Consider the following 24,402-nt stretch of genomic DNA (forward strand, 5'->3'; position numbering starts at 1 on the left):
GAATTCAAGACCCTTCCATGTAAATCTGCCTGTTTTTCTTCATATCCTTCCGGCTTTTCTTTCGTAAGATTTTGCCAGTATTAACTTAAATGACGAACAGAAATCATCCAATTGTTCAATAAACATGGCACAACCAAATTATTCAACAACGCTGTGCAAATCTACAATGAACTTTGTATAACAAACATCGCAAACGAACGCGGTGGAACCAGGAGGACAGTATCCTTTGCCGGCGTGTTGCTTACAGTACGGCTTGTTGCAGAAGTCACATTTGGGAAGTTGCAGCCAGCAATCCGAACACAAGATATCTGCACAAACAGCCTCCTCCATTTCTTCACAGTCGATGCATCCGCCGCACTCTTGGCACCTCGGAATGCAAAAGTTGCATCCTCTGCCATCAGTCATTGGCCTGTCTATCTTTGTCCTGCACGTCCTCCTTGGACAGTCGAAAACCATCCTAACCTCGTCGCATTTTGGGCAAACTTGGACGTCGATTGCAGCGTGACCATTGTCGTGTCTGGAGGTTGGGCAGTCCTTGTACTCGTGAAACAGAAGAGGCCGTGATCCTCCTGGCTGCTTTTGCTGTGACCGGTTTATCTGGAGATATGACTCGAGCGTTTCGAGGTGTTGTTTGTTCATGTTGTAGATGCCGTATATCATTACGCTCTTTAAGCCGTGATGATTTTCGGATAATGTTTTGGCAGCTCGAATGACTCCGTCGGGTGTTAAACCGGTGCATCCCGGTACGTAGAGCTGAATCAAAGATTCAAAACGAAACAAAATACAGGATAAGATGGTTAAAATCGTGTTCTTGAGTAAGGAAATTCCGACCATTCGTATATTATCCGCCAAGAAAACCAATTGAAATTACCTATCCGGCGAAAACAATTCATATAAGATTACATCCATACCTTGTTGATAAGAGGATTCTGCTCAACGACCCTTTGAAGCCCCTCATCTGTAACATTGGCACAGTTCATCAAAGCCAGAGATCTCAACCTATCATTAGCCTTGGATGTGATTTTCTTCAAAACCCCATCAGACATCCTCAAGTTCAACGGTGCTTTGACGATGATATTTAGCCATGGTAATACATCTGTGTTTACTGCATCCCTCAGTATCCTACAAACTCCGCTAACAGCAAGAAGCTCGAACAGAGGAAGGTAAGCTGAAACAAGGAACAATGCCTCGTGCGGTGGCCCTGCTTTTTCATCTCCCGAACTGTCAGTAGCTTCATGTTCTTGGTGTTCCACCGTAGACTCTGAAATCTCCATGTTTCTCGGGTTTAAGTGATGGTGGTGAATTGTGCAGAAATGAAGCAGAACGTATCAAATTTCTTGGAGAGAGAGAGAGAGAGAGAGAGAGAGAGGAGATTACAATTGGGTTTTGAGATTACGACTGATATGAGCAGTTTTTGTCAAGTTGTAATAAGTCGGTGGAAAGAAAATATCTCAAGCTTTTCTTTCTCCCCACGCAAATGAACACCGTCAAATGCTAATGTAATTAAAATTTTAACAGCATTCTGTGCCACTCCAGATAACATGACATGAATTCACAACGTTTTCACTGCAACAAATGTTTTATGCAACGGAACACGAGTGTTTGCAACTCATCAGAAGAAAATATAACTCATTTGTGCTTTTAGTACAGAAACTTGAAATGCAGCATGAAACACTACAAGAGGGAACACGAACGTTGATAATTATTGCAAGTCTTGCGATTTTACATATTAGCTGACAATGGAAAATGTCACACGTACAAGCAAGGACACGTCTAAAATTGGCGGCCATTGTCAATGGTCCAAAGGCTCAACGGCTGTTTTGAAAAGAAGAACGTAAACCTTGTCGATAGAAAAATACAAGAAGCCCCCAGTTGAATGCGTCACGTATGAACCAAAGCTAGTTCCCACAATGCAGTGCCAAGCTGGACCGTATGATGAATCGAAATCCTGTCAATTAATACAAAAACATTGTCAACTCTCTATATGAACCAAAACTAGTTCCCACAATTTCAATGTTTCCTTGTATATTTCAGTACACATCGTTACGATCTCACTGCATCCCAAGTTATAGCATAGAAACATAAAATCTAGTGTCACAACATACTAGTCTTGTGATCTCTTAGATTCTCAATCAGTGACGTTCAATGGTGCTTCTTGCACAGCACATTCAGTTACCAATATTCGACTGAAAAACGACTGTGAACTTCGAATTTATCAAGAACATGTGTTTGTCAGAAACCCGTCTCTTTCATGCAAGAAATTGTTCTTGCAGAAGAACAGAGAATAATAATTGAGGTGTCAATGAAGCAGAACCTAGACTGCTAAGACTTACAATTCTGAATTTGAGTCTAAGACACAAAAATGCCTGCTTCTTTTGATAATCAATCAAAGAAACTCATAGCAAGTCCTTTTCGGGTCTATTTGGGATTGCTTCAAATAGTTATAAGGCGTTTTTGGGACAATCAAAAGCGCTTTCGATTGCATTTGATAAAATAGCTCAAAGTGTTTTTTTCTTCCAGAAAGCACTTGAATTTTCAATAAACATTTCAATGTGTTTCAAATCAAACCCACTTATACCAAAAGCGCTTCCTACAAAAGCAATCCCAAACGATTGCCACATTTCTCTTCTTTCCTTTGGTTTTTGATCCTAGGGTGAAAATATAACTTCAGAATACCCACTACTCAAAACCACTTGAACAACAACTCAACAAAGATTGCAAGCATGCGACTACAAACCAAAAGGATGAAAACCCAGTAAGAGAATGAAAACAATAATCTGATGAAGGCAAAAGATTTCACCTTTTTAAGTGCGAGAGCGAGGCGTTTGCTGTCGAGCTTCCCAGGCATGGCGTCGAGGTGATCCCGCGCAGAACGAAAGGCGCGGTTTTGCAGAGGGATGGGCATGTCCGATGCCCTGACTCGAACATTGAGGCGGTCACAGTGATCTTGTTCCTCCACAGCTTTCTTCTTCTGTATCAAACTGCTGAGGAACTTGCTCCGCCTCTCCAGCTCCAGCTCTGCTCCCTCCATTTCTCTCTTGGCCAATGATAAATTCACTCTCTCACATCAGTCAAAAAGCAGCATTCCATAAAAAGTACCCAAAGAAAGAAAAGGATAAAAAAGGAGAGAAGGAAGAGGGAACAGAGGTCTCGATTGCAATGTTATTTGGGTTATATATTTCCTTTTGTTTGTCTTTTGATGCCTTGTTTGCGTATGGGTGAGGGGTGTTAGGGCTAGGCCGGGCGTAGTGGAGGAGACAGCTTTTCCGTACTTCGATTCGTAGCAAGCTGCAGGCCGAAACAAACGGCATTGCCTAATGCCAGATAACCTTTTGTTTGAGCTTTTTGAGGTAAAATTGTCCACAAGGAATTGATTAAGGACGTTTACTCTATGCTCGAGTTCATTTTTAAACATTTTTCCCTTATTATCGAGAGTATTTACAAATGTAGTTGTATATGCAAACGTGAGCGTATACATTGACTAGAACGAATATTATATGTATTCAAAATTAAATGTGCTCTGCATCCAAAGTCGAATTCTCTAATTACAAAAACTAAGCTCATGAACTTATTATCCTAGGTCAGACTAAGTTGATCGGATCCCTTTTTTTAACGTCCCCATATCTCTCCTATGTGGCGACGTGGGGGCGTAAAAAAGGAAAGAGATGTGGGGTTTCTCTCACTTTTGGCATAGTGGGAGGCCCACACAACAGGTTGTTGGCTTAGTGCCCCGACTCTCCTGTCATTAGGTCATCAACTTCCTTGACCTTCCGACACTAGGCAGGCATCAACCCCATACAGGGCCTTTTGACTTTGCGAAGACTTGTGTTTTTGATAAACAGTCATCCATGCCTAGTCACTGCGACCCTCTTTTTAAGAGGGCAACCTTTCTCCCAAAATTACGGGACTATTTTGCCCAATTCTTTAGAGATGGGTGTCTCGTGTTCCTTATTTTCTACCTACTCACATGTGTTGGTTTCGGGTACCATATATTTCAATGGTCATTAGTGATCTAGTATTTCAAAAGCACAGAAATATTTTTCACTCCAAAGGTATATGAAGGGCCTCAACCTTTTCAACAAAGACACGGTAATTGCGGGAAAAAAAAAAAAAAAAAAAAAAAAAAAAGGAGGAAACGATCAATGATGAATGGGTCAGTGAGTGGCCCCATCTCATTAATTTCTTTAGATTTTTTTAACGTTGACTTGACTCATATAATCTAAAATGAATACGTGTATTTAACTGATGGTTACATGAATTTCCTTGAAGTTTATAAAAGTGTGTTTGGTATTCTATTTAAAAATTTTAATTATTTTTAAACCTATTTATCAAATATATTTGAGAACATTTTTCTTGTTTAAATCTCAAATTTTTAAAAACTTGAATTTTTTTTCAATTGAATTCATACCTTGTGAGCACGAAATTGGAGGGGAGAGAGAGAAGAGCGGCATAAATTGGAGAGAGAATAGCGGCATAAATTCGAAGAGAGAGATTATTAGAAATTGGTGAGGGGAGAGAAGACCTGGAGAGCGAAAGAAATTGGAAATCATAGAGGTTTGTTAAGTTAAAAAAAATTTAAAAACTCATTTTGGTGTTTTTAACAAATTGACAAATTGTCTATGTCTTTAAGTTAGTCTTAGGTCTAGTTTTTAGAACTACTCAACTCAAATTTGGTTAAAAAAAATGAAGCAACTTTATGAGCCTTTACATCAACACGATCTGCGAATGAACATATTTGTTCTTCATTTTTTCTATTTTTCCTCTTGAAATTTAAATTTATTAATTATTTTACATATTATACAATGCTCATTACATCAATAGTTCAACATTTCATGTATTGTTTGTATGAATATATAACATCGTGACAACAAACTTGGAATAACACTAAGTACAATACATAATATAATATAAGTGGAGTTTCTGAGTTTCATTTATCTCGACTCATGCCTTCCTCCACCACCGGAGCCATCGGATTCATTGCAACTCCTTCACGGTTCCTTTCCTCGATATTTCCATGCCATCCTAATTATTTTGTTATTCAACATTAATCCAACCGAGTCAATGCAAACAGAACAAAAAACATTAACCTAAAATATAGATTTCCATCTAACATTTATTCAATTGGAAAGCTCAGTTTGTGGCCAAAACAAAACATTAGAGAAATTTAATGATATTCGTGCATATCCAAAGGGACAAAAATCAAAGAAATAAGATCAAAAGTCTAAGGAGAGGTTTGTCCTATATATTAATCATATCATGACATGTTAGACCTATACTACGATCAGAAATTTTTATGTGTAACTGGTTGTATATCCTAATATTAATTAGTATTAATCATATCAGTGACACATCCTTTGATTGCATCTTTGAATTAAAAAAATAGAAATAAAAAAGTAATTACCAAGTTTCAAGTCAAAACCGCGAAACTTGAGCTCGCGGTACTCTTGGCACAAGGCGCAGTGCTCACAGAAGCAATGAACCAAGCAGTCCCCACAAGGGCTCTCTTCCAAGCTGTATTGCTGTCTCATTTTGGAGCGGTAGAAGCATGAATAGCAGCATGGACAAGCTGTCACACAAGTAATAAGTGTGTACAGCGCTCCACTGGCACCACAAGCTGCATATCATTTCGTTAACTAATTAGTTAACCCTCATTAATCACTTAATAATACACCTTAATCCCATTTAGAAAGAAGGAAAAGGAAAGGAAGAAGCTTAATTAGTTAATTACATGTAGAACCCTTATCCACAATCTCTGCAATTTGACCAAAGGTGATGCATGGACACCAAAGTGTTATGCAACCTGCATGTAGACATATACAATCACATGAATCATTAATTCACGAGTAAATGATCCAATATTTCATCCAAATCAAACCCCATTATAAATCACTTTAACAGATTCATCACACACACACACACACACACACACACACACACATATATATATATATATATATATTTATATATAGTAGTAGGATACACACATATATATTTATACGTACAGTTTTTGAAATCGGAGAAGCAGTCGCAGAGGCCGGTGGACCAAGGGATGAGAGCACGAGGGCGGAGACGGGATGGGGGGTGGGTCATGTGGGAGTGGCCACTGTGCGAGCTCATGTCTTCGTTAGAAGTAGTAAAATAAGGTTCAGTGCTGGAGCTGACCGGGATACCTGTCGGCGCCGGCGGGGCATCTTGGTGGTGATGGTGGTGGTGCTGGGGGTCGAACGAGGAGTACTTCTCGTATCCCCTTGGGTGTGACGAGTACATGATGGCCGAAGATAGGTGGGGAACGATGAGGAGGTTGAGATAATATGATCTCAGACAGACTGAGAGAGAAGACTTGGAAAAACTTTGATTTATTCTACAACCGAATTACGGACGAACGCCGCGTTGTTGACTTGACTGCAAGTCTCCTCCGTCTACGAGTCTTCCTGAATGCTTCCTTCCTTACAGGGCTGGGCTAAAGTTTTTGAAGGCCCATGGAAAAGCCTGTGAAAAGGGCCCTTTTATATGATCAATTTTTTTTCGTGGATTGATTTTTGAACATCTATTTTCACTTTTTGCATAGTTTTATTTATTTATTCAAACTAATAACTAAAAAAGATGGATCTGCTAGAGGTGGAACAGAGCTTTTAAAAATTACTAGTAAGCGTATCCGCGTATTGCTGTGGGATTTTGAACTTTGTTCAGAAAGTCTTGACAATATGTGGCAAAAAGCACGTTTAATGTTTACATTATATACAACATTCATGTAAAGTCTTAAAACTTTGTTCAAGTTAACAAAATTGGGGACATTGGAATGCCAAACTCAAGAAGTGTTATTTACATCCATTTATTACATAGACACCCAAATTTGTTCCTCTATAGACACCCAAATTGATAATTCCGATGATAATTTGTTCCTTTTATGTCCAAACTGTATAAAAAAAACCTAAAAATTTGTTCTTTTATAGACACCCAAATCCATAACTCCGACAATGACGTCTTTTTCACTTTCCACAAAGCCATCGAACATCAATATAATAACCGAACTCAAATAGAAAAAAAAAAAATTAGTGAAACAATAGTGACTTTATTATAATATTAAGAACTTATACAAACATTAAAAATAATATTTTTATAAACGAGAGTCCACCATCTAAAGAGACTTTAATAAAACATAAAGGCCAACTCGGTTGAATACGATGGCAAAACAAGCCCACAATAAACAAATGAACACATAAAGTCTTCAAAACATTCATGCCGAAACTCAACAGACTGAGATAACCCTCAAACTCAAAAGAACCTTATTCTTGATGACAAATTCAAACGAAAACGAACTCTTTTATTCAAGAGACAGCAAACAAAGAACGAAAACAAATTCTTTTATTCCAAATGGTATGATTTCCATGCCACCATCAAGCCAACATCATTACTATTTGTGATCAAACTGACGATTCATGCCACCCTGCAGAGCTGGTGCTGTCACCACTCCACAATTCTATGACGCATTTCCTTTCCACCCTAACATTCATTGAAATTAATTAATTAATTAGGAATGATCTTCAAATAATACTTTTCAAAGATAATTACGCGTGTATAACACATATCGATTGATCTAACTAGAGTGGATAAGCAGGTGCAACGAGACGTTCTATTTAAGTAATTATATTGGAGGGAGCAGGGAACAGCGCATGTACGTACCACTGGCAACATCGAAACCACGGTTCTGGAGCTCATGGTATTCTTGGCACAAGGCACAGGGGTTGCAGAATAAATGAACGCAGCAATCGTTGCAAGGTTTTATCTCCAACATGTACTGCCCCCTCAGTTTGGTTCGATAGCCGCAAGTAATGCAGAATGCTAAGTTAGTAAAGTGATTAATTGCTGCATATAAACATCCATGCTGAAAACAACCTGCATACACATGCAAATTTTGTTCACTTCCAATTTCAACATCATCGTCAAATTTTAATCACTTAATTTAGGGCCCGTCTTAGGCTGTTTCCGTATGAAGCGCTAAGTATGTGCTTCTATTATGAAAATATTGAAAATTTTATTGACAATATGACTTTAGCCCCTGAAACTCAAGTTTCTTTACATAAAACCCGATATTGTCTTTTTATTCTAAATAAGACCCAATGATTAGACTCCACATAAGCAAATTCATTAATTTTGTTTGCCTTTACACATTTTGCATTTTTCAGATGCCTAAGACACCCCTAATTACAGTTTTAATGTAGACATTTAATTCCCTGCAGATTTGAAGGGAGAGTGTCACATCCCGGCCTGGGGCGGATAATTTCCCAGGCCTGCTCCACCACCGTAGCACGATATTGTCCGCTTTGGGCTTACCATTCCCTCACGGTTTTGTTTTTGGGAACTCACGAGCAACTTCCCAGTGGGTCACCCATCATGAGATTGCTCTAGCCCCCTTCTCGCTTAACTTCGGAGTTCTTACGGAACCCGAAGCCAATGAGCTCCCAAAAGGCCTCGTGCTAGGTAGGGATGAGAATATACATATAAGGATCACTCTCCTGGGCGGTGTGGGATGTCACAATCCACCCCCCTTAGGGGTCTGACGTCCTCGTCAGCACACACGTGACCAAGGTTAGGCTTTGATACCAAATTGTCACATCTCGGCCTGGGGCGGAACGCTTCCCGGGACCACTCCACCACCGTAGCACGATATTGTCCGCTTTGGGCTTACCATTCCCTCACGGTTTTGTTTTTGGGAACTCATGAACAACTTCCCAGTGGGTCACCCATCATGGGATTACTCTAACCCCCTTCTCGCTTACGGAACCCGAAACCAGTGAGCTCCCAAAAGGCCTCGTGCTAGGTAGGGATGGGAATATACATATAAGGATCACTCCCCTGGGCGATGTGGGATGTCACAGAGAGATTAATGGAAAAAAATGCATTAATTTAAAATCATTGCATATTAATATATCCTAACAAATTGTATGTTAAGGCAAAAAAGAACTAATAATGTTAATAATTTACCTATAAAATAAAAAATGTTATTTGATTCAAAATAAATTTATCTATATTTTATATAATAATATAGGTAAATTATTGCACATATATATATTAGTAGTAAAATGTGCCCAATATATATAAATGCATGAAAATAATTCACCTACAAATAGAGGAAATTTGATTAAAAAATAATATTTCTACTACTTTTTTTTTTTTATTCAATTTCTTTTTTTATTTTTATTAGAAACATAATGTCCCTACAATATAATTTACCTATTGTTTAATCTTATAAGAAAATAATGTATCTACTATTTTATTTTTATTTTTTTTGTCGAATATCTATTGTTTTATTTTAATGGAGATAATTTGTCTTGGTTTAATTTTTACAAAATAATTTAGGCACTGTTTAACTTTACCAAAATAATGGAACTACTATTTTAATTTACCTACAAAATAAATATTTGATTCAAAATTAATTTACTTATATTTTACATATAATTATAGATAAATTATTTTTAACACGCATATATAATAACAAACAAAAAATGCCTAATGTATATAATAATCTAGGAGAAATAATTTACTTACAACATAAAAGAATATTAATTGGTTCTTTGTTGTTTTTATCAAACAATATTATTTGATGCAAAATAATTGATTGTACAAAGGATTTTTTTTCCATAGGAAAAATGTGCCCATAATTGTTTATGAACATGGCTAAATTAATATATATGTTCCTAATATTTATCATACAAGAAAGGTAAAATTTTCATATGGGGTTAATTGCTAATCATAATTAGGGTGAGTAATAATATTTATTGATATAATTAGGGTTTTGTGGCATAAGTTGTAAATATGTGATGATAATTGATTACATATTTGTCTACATGGTATTCTATTTGAAATTTGGGTTTTATTTGGATGTTTAATATTAGATGGGTTTTTATTTGAAAAATAGGAGTTTCAAGAGCGTTTTTCTAAACAACCCAAAATTTTATTATTATCCAAGTTTAGATATCGAGTTACTGGGTTCTTAAAAGAAACATTACTGGTTTGTCCTTTGGAGACAATCTCTACAACACGCCCAACAACAACGCAAGGACACCAAAATCCCAAGCAGCCTGCAGTCCAAATTACGTTATATATAGGTTTAGGGTTTGTATGATCAAATCATCAATCGGTACACATTCATATACCAAACAAATAAACATGGTATAATTGATTTAGCTAGCTAGACGGGAAGGGAAGAGAATAGAAGCTGCGCTTACAGACACTGCACTCACTGAAGCAGTCAAGCAAGCTAGTGCTCCATCCACCCGACATTTTTTCTGCAAACGGTTGGGACATATACTGATATACGCACACACATGCATGCATATATATGTAAGATTATGAGTATGAATATGGAACTGACTATGGTGTTTAAGATTGATATAGAAAAGTCCTAATCTTTAAGCTATTATGTATTAGTATTTCTGCAGGAAAAGTACATTGAGGTTCTGCATAAACCTTGTGGGATTGGAACTCAGTACCAGAATTGGTTTGGGACTGGTGTTTCGGTATTAGTAGTTAAGTCTGAATCCTAAACCTATTCTGATAGGGAATGGTTAAGGGAGTACTATATAAGACTTGAGCCATTGCCCTTACGGGAATGCGGTTCATTGAGATCTCAAGTCCTATTGATTGAGAGAGCCATTGTGTCTTGTTAGAGGGTAGAAGGTTTCGAGTTTATCTTGCTGCAATGGCATCATCATCTGGAGCAAGTTCTGCAGGTCAGTTTCATGCTTACAAATTTACAATTTTCTTATCTTGATCTTCTGAGAATTGTGATTCAATTGATTGAATCTTTATCTTTGTAATGTTATTCTTACAATATACAGATGCATATGCGATCGATGTTATTGGAATCTGCGCTGGACTGCACTATGCATGTTTGACTTGACGTGCAGAATTATCTTTATATGGATGATAGCAACCAGATGAAGAAGGATATATACGATGCAGCAGGAATAAACACATGTTTCACGACCCAAAAAAAAAAAAAAAGAGAGACAATGTTGATTGATGATTAGAACTGTTCATTTTGTAAGTTACTCTTTGAAGTTAATTACGCACAAACCAATTAAATTAAGACATTTCACTGTACAATTAAAATTGTCATAATTTGAATAAATAACTGATAAATGTGATTTGCCTCTTCAGTAAAGAATAATCAGATGATAAAAATAAAAAATAAAAATCTTCATTTTAGCTAATTTTCTATAAATATAATTTTGAATGAGCCTATTTACTCGGTAATTTAGACAAAAATGAAATTGTGAGGCTTGGAACTTTTGAGTAAAGACGAATAAGAGGCCCTAATGAGTGAAGGCGTGAGTGGGTTTGCATACGAACAAAGCAAGAGGCCCTAAGGAATGCTCCAGAAGATAGATTATTACATACAAAGTATGTATTGAGTTGGGATGTCAAGATGTGGAGGTTAAATCGGATTCTCAGATCATTCGAATGCTTAATGGGGAATATGGGATTGATGCTACTTTGGAATGCTTTATTTATGATATTGGGCTGTTGGTATCTCAATTAGGAAGGGTGAGGTTTGTGTTAAGCGGAATGGAAATGCCGATGCTCACGCTATTACCTCATATGTTGCTTCACATGAAGGTGTTTTTCGTTATGATGCTTTTGGTCCAAAGTTTTTACTTAATATTCTAATGAAAAATGTAAACGTACCTATTAGAATCTAATAAAGTCAACCGTTTTGATCAAAAAAAAGAAAAAAAAAAACAAACTACAAACAAAGCAAGAGGCCCTTATGAGTGGGTTTGCATCTTTCCCCTTTTGTATTATTAGTCTGGTTCATGGATGTCACTTCAGACCCACAACGTAGGAATGAGGAGGGGAGGGGCTACGTGTCTTTCCCCTTTCGTATTATTATTCTGGTTCATGGCTGTCACCTCAGACCCACAATGTGGGAATGAGGAGGGGTTACGTGGTTTTTATACATCTGTAACTACCTACTTTTTCTTTTTGTTTTAACCGCTTATCGCGAACAAAAAGGTTGTGTGACTTTGATGTTACGTTTTATTCAGCGTTGCAGGTGTTTTAGTTGTTATTTTTTTATATAATTATTTAGATCTTCTATTTTTAATCTCAATATTTCTTTTTTTTTTCTTCATATTATTTAGTGATAGAAAAACAAGTTGCAAGTCCCTTAAAAATAATATGATGCGTAATGCTTGCATCATTCATGACCATGCCACATTGATATTTGGAAAGAGATTCTCTTTGGATCCTTCACTCCAAAGCCTAGGGATCAAATTATCTGAACTTTAAAAATTTGATCTAACGGCTAAAAATAAAGAAGTTAGTTAAAAATTTTAAAAGTTTTGGAGGGAAAGATTCGGAGATGATCTCTTCCCTTGATATTTTTGAGACGAGGGATGTTCTCCTTTCAAGAGAGGGGAATGAGTCACACAATGGGTCATATATAAATAAGTTGCGGATATTCTCTTCTTTTTTTTTTTTCCTTATAATAGCATGTGGTTCAATATACTAGTAGATTGGATGTTGAGTTTTTAACCATACATTATGAGTTCGAAACTTCTCCATCTTTTAAATTAATATAATAGTTTTACCCTCTCCCTCCCCTTAATAATAGTAGTTTTTTGTTCCGTTGTTCCATAACGACCTCATTCCAAGTCCAAAACACATTAAACAAACTGAACTCCAGTGACTCAAACTCAGTAATTAGGGATAGAAGCATTATCTTGACCAATTACCCTAATTTACGTCTCCATAAATGCATAAACTTTATGTCGGGTTGTTTATTTTATTTTTTATTTTTATAACACTAAGGGGAGGGGGTGGGCTTAGCCTTAAAATGAACTAGCAATAATGTGGTTCAAATTCACCTTTGGTGAGAATCGAGACTAAGACCTCTCACTTACAAGTGACGAGGAATACCACTAAACCGTAATACTAAACAACATATTCAACGTACCAGTGGTTTCTTCATCAATTTGGGATTTGGATGCAATTTAGAATTTTCAGAATAATTAGGGTAGGGTACGTGGTTTCTTCATCAATAGTGGGCTAAAAAAATACAAAAGTAGGCCAGTGGGCTCGGATTCTTGGAAGAAAGGCCTCGAGCCTGGGAAGCTAACTGTTGGGCCCACCAATGATGGCTCCCATCACCAAATTGGGGTTCGGCTTTAGACTTAAGAAGTATGTAGACCCCGATTTGCATTTAATGCGGGCAGGGCGGGCCTCCAGCGATGGTAATGAGCTGCCCAGGTGGTGTATCCTCTGTGGGTAGCGTGCACCGTATCCAACCATGTACGACATCCTTAATTCAAAATTACAGTTATATCCTCATAATTCAGTATAATTCCACAAGCACCCTTGTTTATGTGTCCTCCTGATGATGGTCATTTAGTCTCTATGTGCTATGATCCTATATTTCGATCACAATTAACAATGTAACAGCAGACTAAATATGAGTATTAGGGAGTGATTAGTTATTGCCAGCTGGTAATTTGTTTTAGTGGAAACTTATATATAAGTTCATGCTTTGGATGTAAAAGTTAAATCAGAATTTACACAAAAGAAATATAAACAAAAAAAAAAAAAACAATTCAAGAGCTCTGCACTTTCTCTTTCTCCCTCTCACTCTCCCTCTCTATCTTCTGTGTTACTTGTATGTTGATTAAGGGCCTAGAGATTTCGATCTTATCAATGGTATCATCCTTCTCAAATCCTAGTTTCCTTCCTGTCCACGCCCACCCGACCCGTTTTCTTGCCATGGATGCACGCCTCTCCACTGCAATCAACTCATTTGAAGCTTCAATGCGTGCTGCAATTCGTGATGCGATCCACGAAGCTATGGATTCTGCACTCACCGCCATTCACAAGGTTGTGAATCCTGTACTCACATAAATTCATAGTGACCTTGCTCAGTTACACCATGACTTGGCTTTCGGCGTCGAGGGAGATTTTGATCCAGCTTCGATGTGTTCCTAGGAAGCTGAATCGATCGAGGTCGGTCACCAAAAACCTCACAACGAAAACGGCAACCCATTGCGAAATTCGTCAACAATCCACAATTATTCCATTCCGCCATTGCTTTCATCTTCACCGATGTTGCGAGCACTGGAAAATTCGGCCGTCAAGCCACACTCGAACAACTCTGCTGCATCTACAGTGTTGCTTCCGGAACCCAAGACGATGATCTTTGCTCAGTAGCTACTCCATAAACACTCATTCTCCGATACTACGAAAACTGGACCTGAGTTAGTTCTTAATTTGAGTATCATTTTAGCAACTCCGGAGGCTAAATTCCCTTCTTTTTTGACTGATTACTATGGTGCATACGTGAAAGATAAATTTGGATGGGTTAATTGGTATCTTGTGGGTAAATTTGTGAAGAAAAATTTCTATGCATTGCATCTGTTTGATGATATGTCTAAGAGGCATAATAGGGAGAATATGTCATTGAGTAACAACCTGGAAGCTTTTGATATTGTTGTACTTGTTTGTCGTTATTTACCTAAAGATCTTGCAGCTAGTTTCACTGAGGAGAATGGGACTTTGGGTTATATCAATGTTATCAAGCAGTTCCTTTGCTTATCACTGTTACACATCTGTGCGTTCACAGTCATGGCCATTTCCCAACTTGACTATTCTATTTTCACCAGCTTGTTATCGAAATTGAATCAGGAATTGTGTAATAGGGTTGATGTGCACCTCGATGCTATTTTATTTCCTAATTGCGTAGCGAATGACCAGATTTTCCAGCAACCGGGTTGGTGTCACTCTCTAACTGATCCTTGTGACAGTATATCTTATCAAAGGGTTGTCTTCAATTAGAGGAACAAGTTCAATCAGAGGAATTATACAATATGGTTGATGGAGATGCCCTGCATTCTCTTCTCTTTCAAGGTAGTAGAAGAAAATGGGAAGAGAAAGGGTTTCGGGTTTTTTTCAATTTGACAAAGAGGACTCAGCTATGGTTGCTGCTAGTGCTCTCAATGATACAATCAGTAAGGGGAAGAACCTATATGTATCGATATTTGTTCAGGAAAGTACGAATGATAACAGGCTCCATATCTTTTCCAACACTCTGAACCCTGCGTTGTCTCAGGATGTGGTCTGTTACAAAGGTCTGGAACTTGCTACAAATATTACAGAAGCATGTAACAATCATGTTTTTGGTCAAATTGTGCTCTTGCTGGTGCAAATTGTTACAATCATAATCAGGCCCTTGGAAGAATATGCTAACTTGAAAGGGCTTCAAGATGGACATTTCAGACAAGAAGAGGAAATGTTTGCAATACTCAGCCATAAACACAGAAATGACCCTCTCAAAATCAAGGAAATCATTTCCATGGTTGCCAACAATCTAACAAGTCTCCTGAATTTAGAGATTGAGTTCAAGCTTCTTTTGTAGGAAGATGGAACAACTACTGCTTCAATCTTATTTTTCCTGGTTTATGGAATGCATTTCAAGGAGCAATGGAAATCTCGGACAACACCATATGTGACTGTGCCTGAGCAGCATTGTGTAAGTCATCATGTTTTCTCTTACATGATTGGTAAAAGATGGATTTTGTTAGAGCTGGAGTTGCATCATAAGAAAACTAGCAGACGTATTTGGATGCTCACTTTTGGTAGTGAAGAGGTAATAGTATTCATGCCAAATCTATGAGTTGATGGTGCTAGTGTTTGTGCATGGTTGTACGATTATGGATGTATCTGCAAAGTCTATCATAAGCTAAAAGTAATTTGTTAGACAATATGGCACACATCAATGTATTGGTTGCTGCTGGTGTTATTTCATTTGGTTGTTGCTGGTGTTATTTCTTTGCCTGTTCTTCAGGAATGATGTCCATCATATTTGTCTTACTGCAAGTGTAAGTTGGCAAAATGAGCTGTTTAAATTTTTGGAACTTGATACTACTCAGCCACCTTATGTGTTCAAATGCCAACTGCCAACTATACACCTTAATAGAGGTGATGAAGGACATGGTTGAAGCTTTGGGTCTGCTCAGGTCCTCTAAATCTTCCATGCATAATATCGGTGTTGCTTATGACGGTTTAAAGTTTAATGATTTCAACGATTCAGAAAGAATTGTAGTTTTCAATATCCAATATAGGCTAGTCCCATCCATCAGCTTATTTCAGAAAATGGAGTTTTATGACAATTAGACATTAGGTGGTCCCAATATCACTGAAAAAAGCTATAAGATGTGCTTCCACGAGGGGAAGATGACTGAGAAAGACATCATTCCCATGGGTGGCTTCCCTCACTGTGGTGTGGTGGACCTAAGAAAAGGATAGTTAATCTTAGGCAGTCTCTTCTCAATCAGACCGCTCGTCTTGCCCTTGAGGATATCAAGTTCAGAACCATCTCTAAGGCTATAATTATTGGCAATGGTCCAATTGCTATAGTAGCTGCATTGGTTGAGAATCTTTTGGCAGGTTCCCTGGGAGTTGGCCCATTTTCTCCGTTTGATGTTGTTGCATGCTTTTTGGCAACTAGCATTGAAATTGAAATGATATCGTGGGTTGAAATTTATGAAGAGGCTGCAGGTAACAACTGTTCATTTACCAAGTTGTGGGGAGCTACCATAACCAGTTCAGGGGTGCTGTCAGGCTCATCTCCTCAAGTTGTGAGCTACCTGCTGATTGTATTTGCAGTCCCTGCAGCTTCCCTTTTGTTGCAAGACTCCTTAGTTTCTGCTCGTTCAAATAAGTTTTTCAATTTTCAACCTTGAGGACAAGGTTGTTCTTTAAGGGGGAAGGTATTGTTATGATCCTATATTTCGATCACAATTAGCAATGTAACAGTAGACTAAATATGAGTATTAGGGAACGATTAGTTATTGCCAGCTGGCAATTTGTTTTAGTGGAAACTTATATATAAGCTCATGCTTTGGATGTAAAAGTTAAATCGTTAAGGTTAAAGTCAGATAGGACAAGATCCAAACCTAGCAGTTGACTTGTCTTGATCACCAATTGCCAACGGCCCAACAGTGGTAGTTTACTCGTGCAGAGAGAAAAGACGTGCGGAAATCATCTTAATATAACTGTGATTTTAATCTTGTAAATTCAGTGTATTTTTAGTGTTTGAATTGAAACAAACAAGTATATACAAGTAAAAACAAAGAAATGTGCTGAAATCATTTTTTCGTAAAAACAACTAAATATAAATCAAGAGTAGATAACAAGATATATGAATGGTAAAAGCATTACGTTTTGAAATCTGGGACTGAAAACTGAAAAGCCCTTAACAAGGGGTCGCAATCAGTTTGAAGAAAAGTTAGGTTTGTGAAGCAAATTGTAATAGAGATGTGCTATCCACACATCTTATTTTACTTCTCACACAACCCTTGATAATTTATGTCCATTGATCCTCTTCAATTCATCTGATTCGACGGTCGAAAATTAAAAAAATGTGTGAGAAGTAAAATGAGGTGTGTGGACATCACACCCCATTGTAATATGTATGAAGGAAGCGTATGGGAAGAAAGAAATCCATCGTCTCATTCTCAGGCTCAGCCTCTGAGCACATGAATGATTGATTGAGGTGGTGTACATATTGATCTTCGATTCGGTGTTTTTTTAATTTATTTTTTAATTTATTTAATTTATTCAATCTATAATGACCAAAAAAGATGGGCGTACAGGAGGCGGAAAAAGATTTTTGGAAATCACTAGCAGGTATACCCGAGCATTGTCACGGAATTTTAAACTTTGTTCAAGGAGTGGACAATCTTGAAAATACGTGGCAAAGAGTATTGCTTACTATTTACTTTATATGTAACATCCATGGAAGTCTTGAAATTTTGTTCAAGTTAACAAAATTGGGGACATTGTGTGAAAACCTGTCCTGATTTAATTTACGGGTTTTACGGAACGGAAGGTTAGTTTCGTAATTTCACTTTGGTTTTAAAAATGTATTTGAAAGGGTATTGTTTTGGACCTTAAATGGTGTGCCCAAGGGACCCAACCCTGATTTTTTGTGCCCAATTCCCTTCTCCCCCATCTGCCATGTGGCAAACCCTTACCCACTTTCTTTATCTTTTCTCTTCTCCCCGAGCACTCACCCTATCCTCTGTCTCACGTACTCACTCTATCTCTTTCACCCTCTCTCCCTATCTCGCCGATCAAACTCGCACCCACGCACACCCAATCGAACCCCCTAACGGTGATGCAACACCACCACCACCACCATTGTAGACCTTCTCTCCCTTTCTCTCCATCTCCGTGAAGTTCTGGGACACCCATAAGGCACCCAACCCAGGTTCAACGAACCCGTGGGTTTCAAACAGGATTCCAGCCACCTCCGGCCATTCCATGGCGGATCTCAGGTACAAAACTCATCCTTATCGTCTCTACCTTTGTTTTGGTATATAAATCAGAGTCTAGGACGGCGTTTTGGCGTCAATTGGAGCACGAGAGGCTCCGGCCTTCTTCCCCGGTGAGAAATGGGTCAGAGACCCAAACCCAATGAACCAAGGCCCTTGGGCAATGTATAGGACTCGGGCCTTAGGCCCGTTAGCCATTAGACATAAAAACCCAACCCGTATATTTTTTAATTTTAATTATTTAGTTTTCTTTCAAAAAACCCAAAAGAACTAGGCTGTGCCTTTAAGCCCAATCCCGTGTAAACCCTTGCCCCGGGACCAAAGGGCTTCGACCCGTTGACCTTTAAGCCCAAACCTCTAAACCTAGTCAACCCAAATCCTTTCCTTGGGCCGAGCTTTCAAGCCCAGGCCCTTTGACCCAAAAACCCTTGGGCCTTAGAACTAAGCCTAGAAACCCAACCTGAACCAAGCCCAGATCCAGTTGACCCGACCCGATCGTTGACCTAGTCTGACCCGTCAACTTCAGTCAACGCTGATTGTTGATTTTGACCGTTGACCATTGACCGTCAACGTTGAACTTTGGGCTGATTTTTTCGGGTTTTGTACGGGACCTCTTCTGGGCTAATTTCGACGTCCTAGATCCGTTTTTTACGTCCGTTTTCCCAAATTCAATAGTTTGAATAGAGTTTTATTAATTGTACCATTTATGTGCTTGCAACTATTAGCGGCGATTTCGTCCTTCCTATTTCGTACGGCTCTTCGACGACGGAGTATTTGTGAGTGAACCCTTCTAAAATGCATGTTAATAGTAGAAATGCATACATGAAAAAATATGATTTAATGATTACGTTTTATGAGATATTATGCTTACTGAGAATATTTTGGAATATCATATTTTATTGAACTGATGTTCTTGGTAGTATATATGATGGTTGACTATATATTGTTTATGAACATTCTTTTATACACTTCTTTATAGTATAGATGATAGATGACTTTATACTATGAAGATGTTTTGAGATATATGTACTTATGTTTGGAAAGACTATGTTCTGTTTTATTATTATGTATATCAACTTGGTCCACTCATGTTTGTTTTGCGTCCTCTCAGGACTTATATTTGAGGTGTACAATCCCGACATCAAGGAGTGTTATTTAGATCTATATATTACATAATGATTTGTTCCTTTTATGTCCAAACTGTATAAAAAACTAAGATTTGTTCATTTATAGACACCCAAATCCGTAACTCTGATAATGACTTCTCCTTGGTTTTCCACAAAGCCATCGAACATCAATATAATAACCGATTAGAAAAAATAGAACCCACCACTTTAAGATACACGCAAATAGTTAAAAAAAATTAGCGAAACAATAGTGATTTTATTATAACATTAAGAACTGATACAAACATTAAAACAATATTTGATAAAAGAGAGTCCACAATCTAAAGAGACTTGAACAAAACATAAAAAGTCAACTTGATTGAATACCATGGTGAGACAAGCCCACAAATAAGCAAATGAACACATAAAGTCTTTAAATTATTCACACCCAAACTCAACAGACTAAGATGACTCTCCAAAGCCAAAATAAGTTTATTCAAGAGACGGCAAACAAAAACGAAAGCTAATTCTTTTATTCCAGATGGTATGAAGCATCAAGCCAACACTATTACTATTTGTGATCAGTCTGACGATTCATGCCACCCTGCACGGCTGGTGTTGTCACCACTCCAGGATTCTGTGACGCATTTCATTCCCAGCCTAACATTCATTGAAATTAACTAGTTAATTAGGAATGATCTTGAATTAATAGTTTAATTCTTTTAAAAGATAATTACACGTGTATAACACGTATCGGTTGATCTAATCTAACTAGGGTGGATAAGGAGGTGCACCGAGACGGTGAATCTAAGTAATTGTATTGGAGGGAGGGAACAACGAATGTACGTACCAATGGCAACATTGAAACCACGGTTCTCGAGCTCACGGTATTCTTGGCACAAGGCACAGGAGTGACAGAAGAATTGAACGCAGCAATCGTTGCAAGGTTTTTCCTCCAACTTGTACTGCTCCCCCAGTTTGGTTCGAAAGCCGCAAGTAATGCAGAAACCACAAGGAATGCCGAATGCTAAGTGAGTATAGGAATTGATTAGTGCATACAAACATCCATGCTGAAAACAACCTGCATACGCATGCACACTTTTGGAGTTCACTTCCAATTTCAACATCATCGTCAAATTTTAATCACTTAATTTAGGGCACATTTTGGGCTGTCTACGTACGAAGCACTCATGTTCGAGTTAAGTACGTGCTTCTATTATGAAAATACTGAAAAATTTATTATATCCAAGTGTTTCTTATAAAATCCAAGTGCTTCATGGAAAGGAATTTGAATGTGCTCATCGAGAAAGTGACTAGTTAACAGGTGCTTCTCAAGAAAGTCTATTTAAATTTTTATGTTAAAGTTATTCAAAACAACTTTTGATTGACTAAGACAGAAAGCAAAGAAGCAGTTCAAAACCGGCCCTCAATCAAGTTTACATATCGAGTTACTAGGTTCTTAAAAGAAACGTTACTGGTATGTCCTTTGGAGACAATCTCTGCAACACGCCCAGCAACAACGCAAGGACACCAAAATCCCAAGCAGCCTGCAGTCCAAATTACGTTATCTATAGGTTTAGGTTTTGTATGATCAAATCATCGATCGGTATGTATTCATATACCAAATAAGTAAACATGGTATAATTGATTTAGCTAGCTAGCCAGGAAGGGAAGAGAATAGAAGCTGCGCTTACAGACTTTCGCAGTCACCGATCAGCAGTCAAGCAGGCCAGTGGTCCATCCCCCCGACATCTTTTTTTGCACACCGTTGGGGCATATACATACATACACCATGCATATATATGTGATCGATGTTAATGGAATCTACACTAGACCGTACTATGTATGTTTTGGTTTGACGTGCAGAATTGTCATGATCATGGATAGCAACGGCAGATGAAGGAGCATTTATACGATGAAGTAGGAGTAAATACATGTTCACGACCGAAAAAAACGAGACAATGTTGATTGATGCTTAGAAATGTTCATTTTCTAAGTTACTCTTTGAACTTAATCACGCGCAAAACCAACTAAATAAGGGCATTCAATTGCTCAATTAAAATTTGTCATAATTTGAATTATTAACTTAGAAATGTGGTTTGCCTCTTCATTAAAGAATAATCAGATGAGCAAAATATCTTCATTTTAGCTTCTTTTTTTTTTTTTTTTTTTTTTTGTAAAAATAAATTTTAATGAGCCTATTTACTCCATAATTTATACAAAAATAGAGTTATGGGACTGAGATCTTGAGTGAAGACGGATAATTAATATTTTAGTAAGCAAATTAACATCTCAGATGACGAAAGAATGCTCTAGAAGATAGATTATTACATACAAACAGAGCAAGAGGCTCTCATGAGCGGGTTTGCATCATTCAACTTTTTGTTATTATTCTGGTTTAGATTATTACATACAAAAATAGCAAGAGGCTCTCATGAGTGGGCCGGTCTGCATCATTCGACTTTGTATTATTACTCTGGATCACGGCTGTCACTTCAGACTCACAATGTGAGAAACGAGGAGGGGTTATGTGGTTCTTATACAAAGATAAGGATTGTTTGCCTCCCACTTTCGATGTTCTTCTGTGCCTTTTGTTTATATGATCACGATTAAACCACATCAATATTTTATATTATTATTTATTTTTATCTTATTATCTCTATAAAAAAACAATATAAAATATTGACGTGGCTTAATCGTGACCACATAAAACAGAAGGACACCGAAAATGGAAGGGTAGACAATCCTTGTCCCTTATACATTACATAAGAAAAATTGGTAACTCCGATAATGATTTGTTCCTTTTATGTCCAAACTGCATAAAAAACTAAAATTTGTTCCTTTACCGACGCCCAAATCAGTAACTTCGATAATGAATTCTCCTACCACAAAACCATCGAACATCAATATAATAACCGATTAGAAACAATAGAACCCACCACTTTAAGATACATGCAAATAGTTAAAAAAAAAAAAATTAACAAAATAATAGTGATTTTATTATAACATTAAGAACTGATACAAACATTAAAAATAATATTTGATAAAAGAACATTAAAAATAATATTTGATAAAAGAGAGTTTACAATCTAAAAGAAATTTCAACAAAACATAAATGTTCAACTTGATTGAATACCATGACTAAGACAAGCCCACAAATAAGCAAATGAACACATAAAATCTTTAAATTATTCACACCCACACTCAACAGACTAAGATGACTCTCCAAAGAAAAATAAGTTTATTCAAGAGATGGCAAACAAAAATTGAAAACAAATTCTTTTATTCCAGATGGTATGAAGCATCAAGCCAACACTATTACTATTTGTGATCAGTCTGACGATACATGCCACCCTGCATGGCTGGTGCTGTCACCACTCCAGGATTCTGTGACGCATTTCGTTCCCAGCCTAACATTCATTGAAACTAACTAGTTAATTAGGAATGATCTTGAATTAATAGTTTAATACTTTTAAAAGATAATTACACGTGTATAACACGTATCGGTTGATCTAATATAACTAGGGTGGATAAGGAGGTGCACCGAGACGGTGAGTCCAAGTAATTGTATGGGGGGAAGGAACAACGAATGTACGTACCAATGGCAACATTGAAACCACGGTTCTCGAGCTCACGGTATTCTTGGCACAAGGCACAGGAGTGGCAGAAGAAATGAACACAGCAATCGTTGCAAGGTTTTTCCTCCAACTTGTACTGCTCCCTCAGTTTGGTTCGAAAGCCGCAAGTAATGCAGAAACCACAAGGAATGCCGAATGCTAAGTGAGTATAGGAATTGATTAGTGCATACAAACATCCCTGCTGAAAACAACCTGCATACGCATGCACACTTTTGGAGTTCACTTCCAATTTCAACATCATCGTCAAATTTTAATCACTTAATTTAGGGCACGTTTTGGGCTGTTTACGTATGAAGCGCTCATGTTCGAGTTAATATGTGCTTCTATTACGAAAATACTGAAAAATTTATTATATCCAGGTGTTTCTTATAAAATCCAAGTGCTTCATGGAAAGAAATTTGAATGTGCTCATCGAAAAAGTGATTAGTTAACAAGTGCTTTTCGAGAAAGTATTTTTAAATTTTTATGTCAAAGTTATTCAGAAAAACTATCGATTGACTAAGGCAAAAAGCAAAGAAGCAGTTCAAAACCGGCCCTCAATCAAGTTTACATATCGAGTTACTGGGTTCTTAAAAGAAACGTTACTGGTATGTCCTTTGGAGACAATCTCTGCAACACGCCCAGCAACAACGCAAGGACACCAAAATCCCAAGCAGCCTGCAGTCCAAATTACATTATATATAGGTTTAGGGTTTGTATGATCAATTCATCAATCGATATATATTCATATACCAAATAAGTAAACATGGTATAATTGATTTAGTTAGCTAGCCAGGAAGGGATGAGAATAGAAGCTGGGCTTACAGATACTGCAATCACTGAAGCAGTCAAGCAGGCCAGTGGTCCATCCACCCGACATCTTTTTTTGCACACCGTTGGGGTATATATGTACACACACTATGCATATATATATATATATGCGATCGATGTTAATGGAATCTGCACTAGACCGCACTATCCATGGTTTGGTTTGACGTGCAGAATTGTCATGATCATGGATAGCAACAGCAGATGAAGGAGCATTTATATGATGAAGTACGAGTAAATACATGTTTACGACCAAAAAAAAAACGAGAAGATGTTTTTTTTTTTTTTTTTTTTCCTTTTATGAAAAAAAAAATGCTTATTATATTAACACTCCACAAATTGTTGAATAAATCTTATATACTTAATACACCTCATATTTACTTTTTCACTTAAAAATTATCTTAATACACCCCACATAGTTTTCCATAAATCCTCACACCCCACATTCTCAATATACACCTTATATTTTGTATATACACTCCACATCTAACATCAAATATTCTCTACAAGGTAACCCCAAAATCT

The 24,402-nt window shown here is 37.4% G+C and overlaps 5 protein-coding genes and 2 long non-coding RNA genes across 7 annotated transcripts; 1 reads left to right on the forward strand and 6 right to left on the reverse strand.

Moving 5' to 3' along the window:
• Positions 1-88: 88 nt before the first annotated feature.
• LOC125471923 (F-box protein SKIP28) lies at positions 89-1,537 on the reverse strand. The gene is made up of 2 exons (XM_048572900.1): positions 912-1,537; positions 89-753 (listed from the first exon to the last, which is right to left on the reverse strand). The coding sequence occupies exons 1-2, from the start codon at positions 1,272-1,274 to the stop codon at positions 139-141; spliced, it is 978 nt and encodes a 325-aa protein (XP_048428857.1). The 5' UTR covers positions 1,275-1,537; the 3' UTR covers positions 89-138.
• A 147-nt stretch (positions 1,538-1,684) lies between these two features.
• LOC125471925 (dynein light chain 1, cytoplasmic-like) lies at positions 1,685-3,383 on the reverse strand. The gene is made up of 2 exons (XM_048572902.1): positions 2,801-3,383; positions 1,685-1,948 (listed from the first exon to the last, which is right to left on the reverse strand). Exons 1-2 carry the CDS (start codon positions 3,029-3,031, stop codon positions 1,793-1,795), a joined length of 387 nt encoding a protein of 128 aa, XP_048428859.1. The 5' UTR covers positions 3,032-3,383; the 3' UTR covers positions 1,685-1,792.
• Positions 3,384-4,763: 1,380 nt separating this feature from the next.
• LOC125471924 (protein PLANT CADMIUM RESISTANCE 2-like) lies at positions 4,764-6,379 on the reverse strand. The gene is made up of 4 exons (XM_048572901.1): positions 6,003-6,379; positions 5,729-5,800; positions 5,402-5,614; positions 4,764-5,022 (listed from the first exon to the last, which is right to left on the reverse strand). Exons 1-4 carry the CDS (start codon positions 6,265-6,267, stop codon positions 4,928-4,930), a joined length of 645 nt encoding a protein of 214 aa, XP_048428858.1. The 5' UTR covers positions 6,268-6,379; the 3' UTR covers positions 4,764-4,927.
• Positions 6,380-7,480: 1,101 nt separating this feature from the next.
• On the reverse strand, positions 7,481-10,284 carry LOC125471974 (cell number regulator 10-like). The gene is made up of 4 exons (XM_048572963.1): positions 10,230-10,284; positions 10,011-10,082; positions 7,684-7,896; positions 7,481-7,503 (listed from the first exon to the last, which is right to left on the reverse strand). The coding sequence occupies exons 1-4, from the start codon at positions 10,282-10,284 to the stop codon at positions 7,481-7,483; spliced, it is 363 nt and encodes a 120-aa protein (XP_048428920.1).
• A 7,759-nt stretch (positions 10,285-18,043) lies between these two features.
• LOC125472035 lies at positions 18,044-19,558 on the forward strand. Its single transcript, XR_007254033.1, has 2 exons — positions 18,044-18,329; positions 19,438-19,558. It is a non-coding gene; the product is annotated as an uncharacterized LOC125472035 (long non-coding RNA).
• Positions 19,559-19,693: 135 nt separating this feature from the next.
• Positions 19,694-21,007, reverse strand: LOC125472034. The gene is made up of 2 exons (XR_007254032.1): positions 20,908-21,007; positions 19,694-20,513 (listed from the first exon to the last, which is right to left on the reverse strand). It is a non-coding gene; the product is annotated as an uncharacterized LOC125472034 (long non-coding RNA).
• Positions 21,008-22,618: 1,611 nt separating this feature from the next.
• On the reverse strand, positions 22,619-23,934 carry LOC125472064 (cell number regulator 10-like). The gene is made up of 4 exons (XM_048573119.1): positions 23,875-23,934; positions 23,656-23,727; positions 23,032-23,262; positions 22,619-22,842 (listed from the first exon to the last, which is right to left on the reverse strand). The coding sequence occupies exons 1-4, from the start codon at positions 23,927-23,929 to the stop codon at positions 22,754-22,756; spliced, it is 447 nt and encodes a 148-aa protein (XP_048429076.1). The 5' UTR covers positions 23,930-23,934; the 3' UTR covers positions 22,619-22,753.
• Between the last annotated feature and the right edge of the window lie 468 nt (positions 23,935-24,402).

The sequence above is a fragment of a genome, unplaced genomic scaffold, assembly GCF_019419815.1.
Source record: "Pyrus x bretschneideri cultivar Hongxiangsu unplaced genomic scaffold, Pyrus_bretschneideri_v1 Contig63, whole genome shotgun sequence".
NCBI classification, from domain to species: domain Eukaryota; kingdom Viridiplantae; phylum Streptophyta; class Magnoliopsida; order Rosales; family Rosaceae; genus Pyrus; species Pyrus x bretschneideri.

What these genes read in the sequence shown, in the direction of transcription:
- LOC125471925 (XM_048572902.1), bottom strand. Translation starts at nt 3,031, where the DNA reads ATGGAGGGAGCAGAGCTGGAGCTGGAGAGGCGGAGCAAGTTCCTCAGC. An exon ending in TCGCTCTCGCACTTAAAAAG is followed by an intron (nt 1,949 to 2,800) that starts GTGAAATCTTTT and finishes ATTAATTGACAG; the next exon opens with GATTTCGATTCATCATACGG.
- LOC125471924 (XM_048572901.1), bottom strand. Translation starts at nt 6,267, where the DNA reads ATGTACTCGTCACACCCAAGGGGATACGAGAAGTACTCCTCGTTCGAC. An exon ending in CTTCTCCGATTTCAAAAACT is followed by an intron (nt 5,801 to 6,002) that starts GTACGTATAAAT and finishes GTCTACATGCAG; the next exon opens with GTTGCATAACACTTTGGTGT. An exon ending in CGGTTTTGACTTGAAACTTG is followed by an intron (nt 5,023 to 5,401) that starts GTAATTACTTTT and finishes CAAAATAATTAG; the next exon opens with GATGGCATGGAAATATCGAG.
- LOC125471974 (XM_048572963.1), bottom strand. Translation starts at nt 10,284, where the DNA reads ATGTCGGGTGGATGGAGCACTAGCTTGCTTGACTGCTTCAGTGAGTGC. An exon ending in CTTCAGTGAGTGCAGTGTCT is followed by an intron (nt 10,083 to 10,229) that starts GTAAGCGCAGCT and finishes TTTGGACTGCAG; the next exon opens with GCTGCTTGGGATTTTGGTGT. An exon ending in TGTCTCCAAAGGACAAACCA is followed by an intron (nt 7,897 to 10,010) that starts GTAATGTTTCTT and finishes ATGTGTATGCAG; the next exon opens with GTTGTTTTCAGCATGGATGT.
- LOC125472064 (XM_048573119.1), bottom strand. Translation starts at nt 23,929, where the DNA reads ATGTCGGGTGGATGGACCACTGGCCTGCTTGACTGCTTCAGTGATTGC. An exon ending in CTTCAGTGATTGCAGTATCT is followed by an intron (nt 23,728 to 23,874) that starts GTAAGCCCAGCT and finishes TTTGGACTGCAG; the next exon opens with GCTGCTTGGGATTTTGGTGT. An exon ending in TGGTTTCAATGTTGCCATTG is followed by an intron (nt 22,843 to 23,031) that starts GTACGTACATTC and finishes AATGAATGTTAG; the next exon opens with GCTGGGAACGAAATGCGTCA.
- LOC125471923 (XM_048572900.1), bottom strand. Translation starts at nt 1,274, where the DNA reads ATGGAGATTTCAGAGTCTACGGTGGAACACCAAGAACATGAAGCTACT. An exon ending in AGAATCCTCTTATCAACAAG is followed by an intron (nt 754 to 911) that starts GTATGGATGTAA and finishes TCTTTGATTCAG; the next exon opens with CTCTACGTACCGGGATGCAC.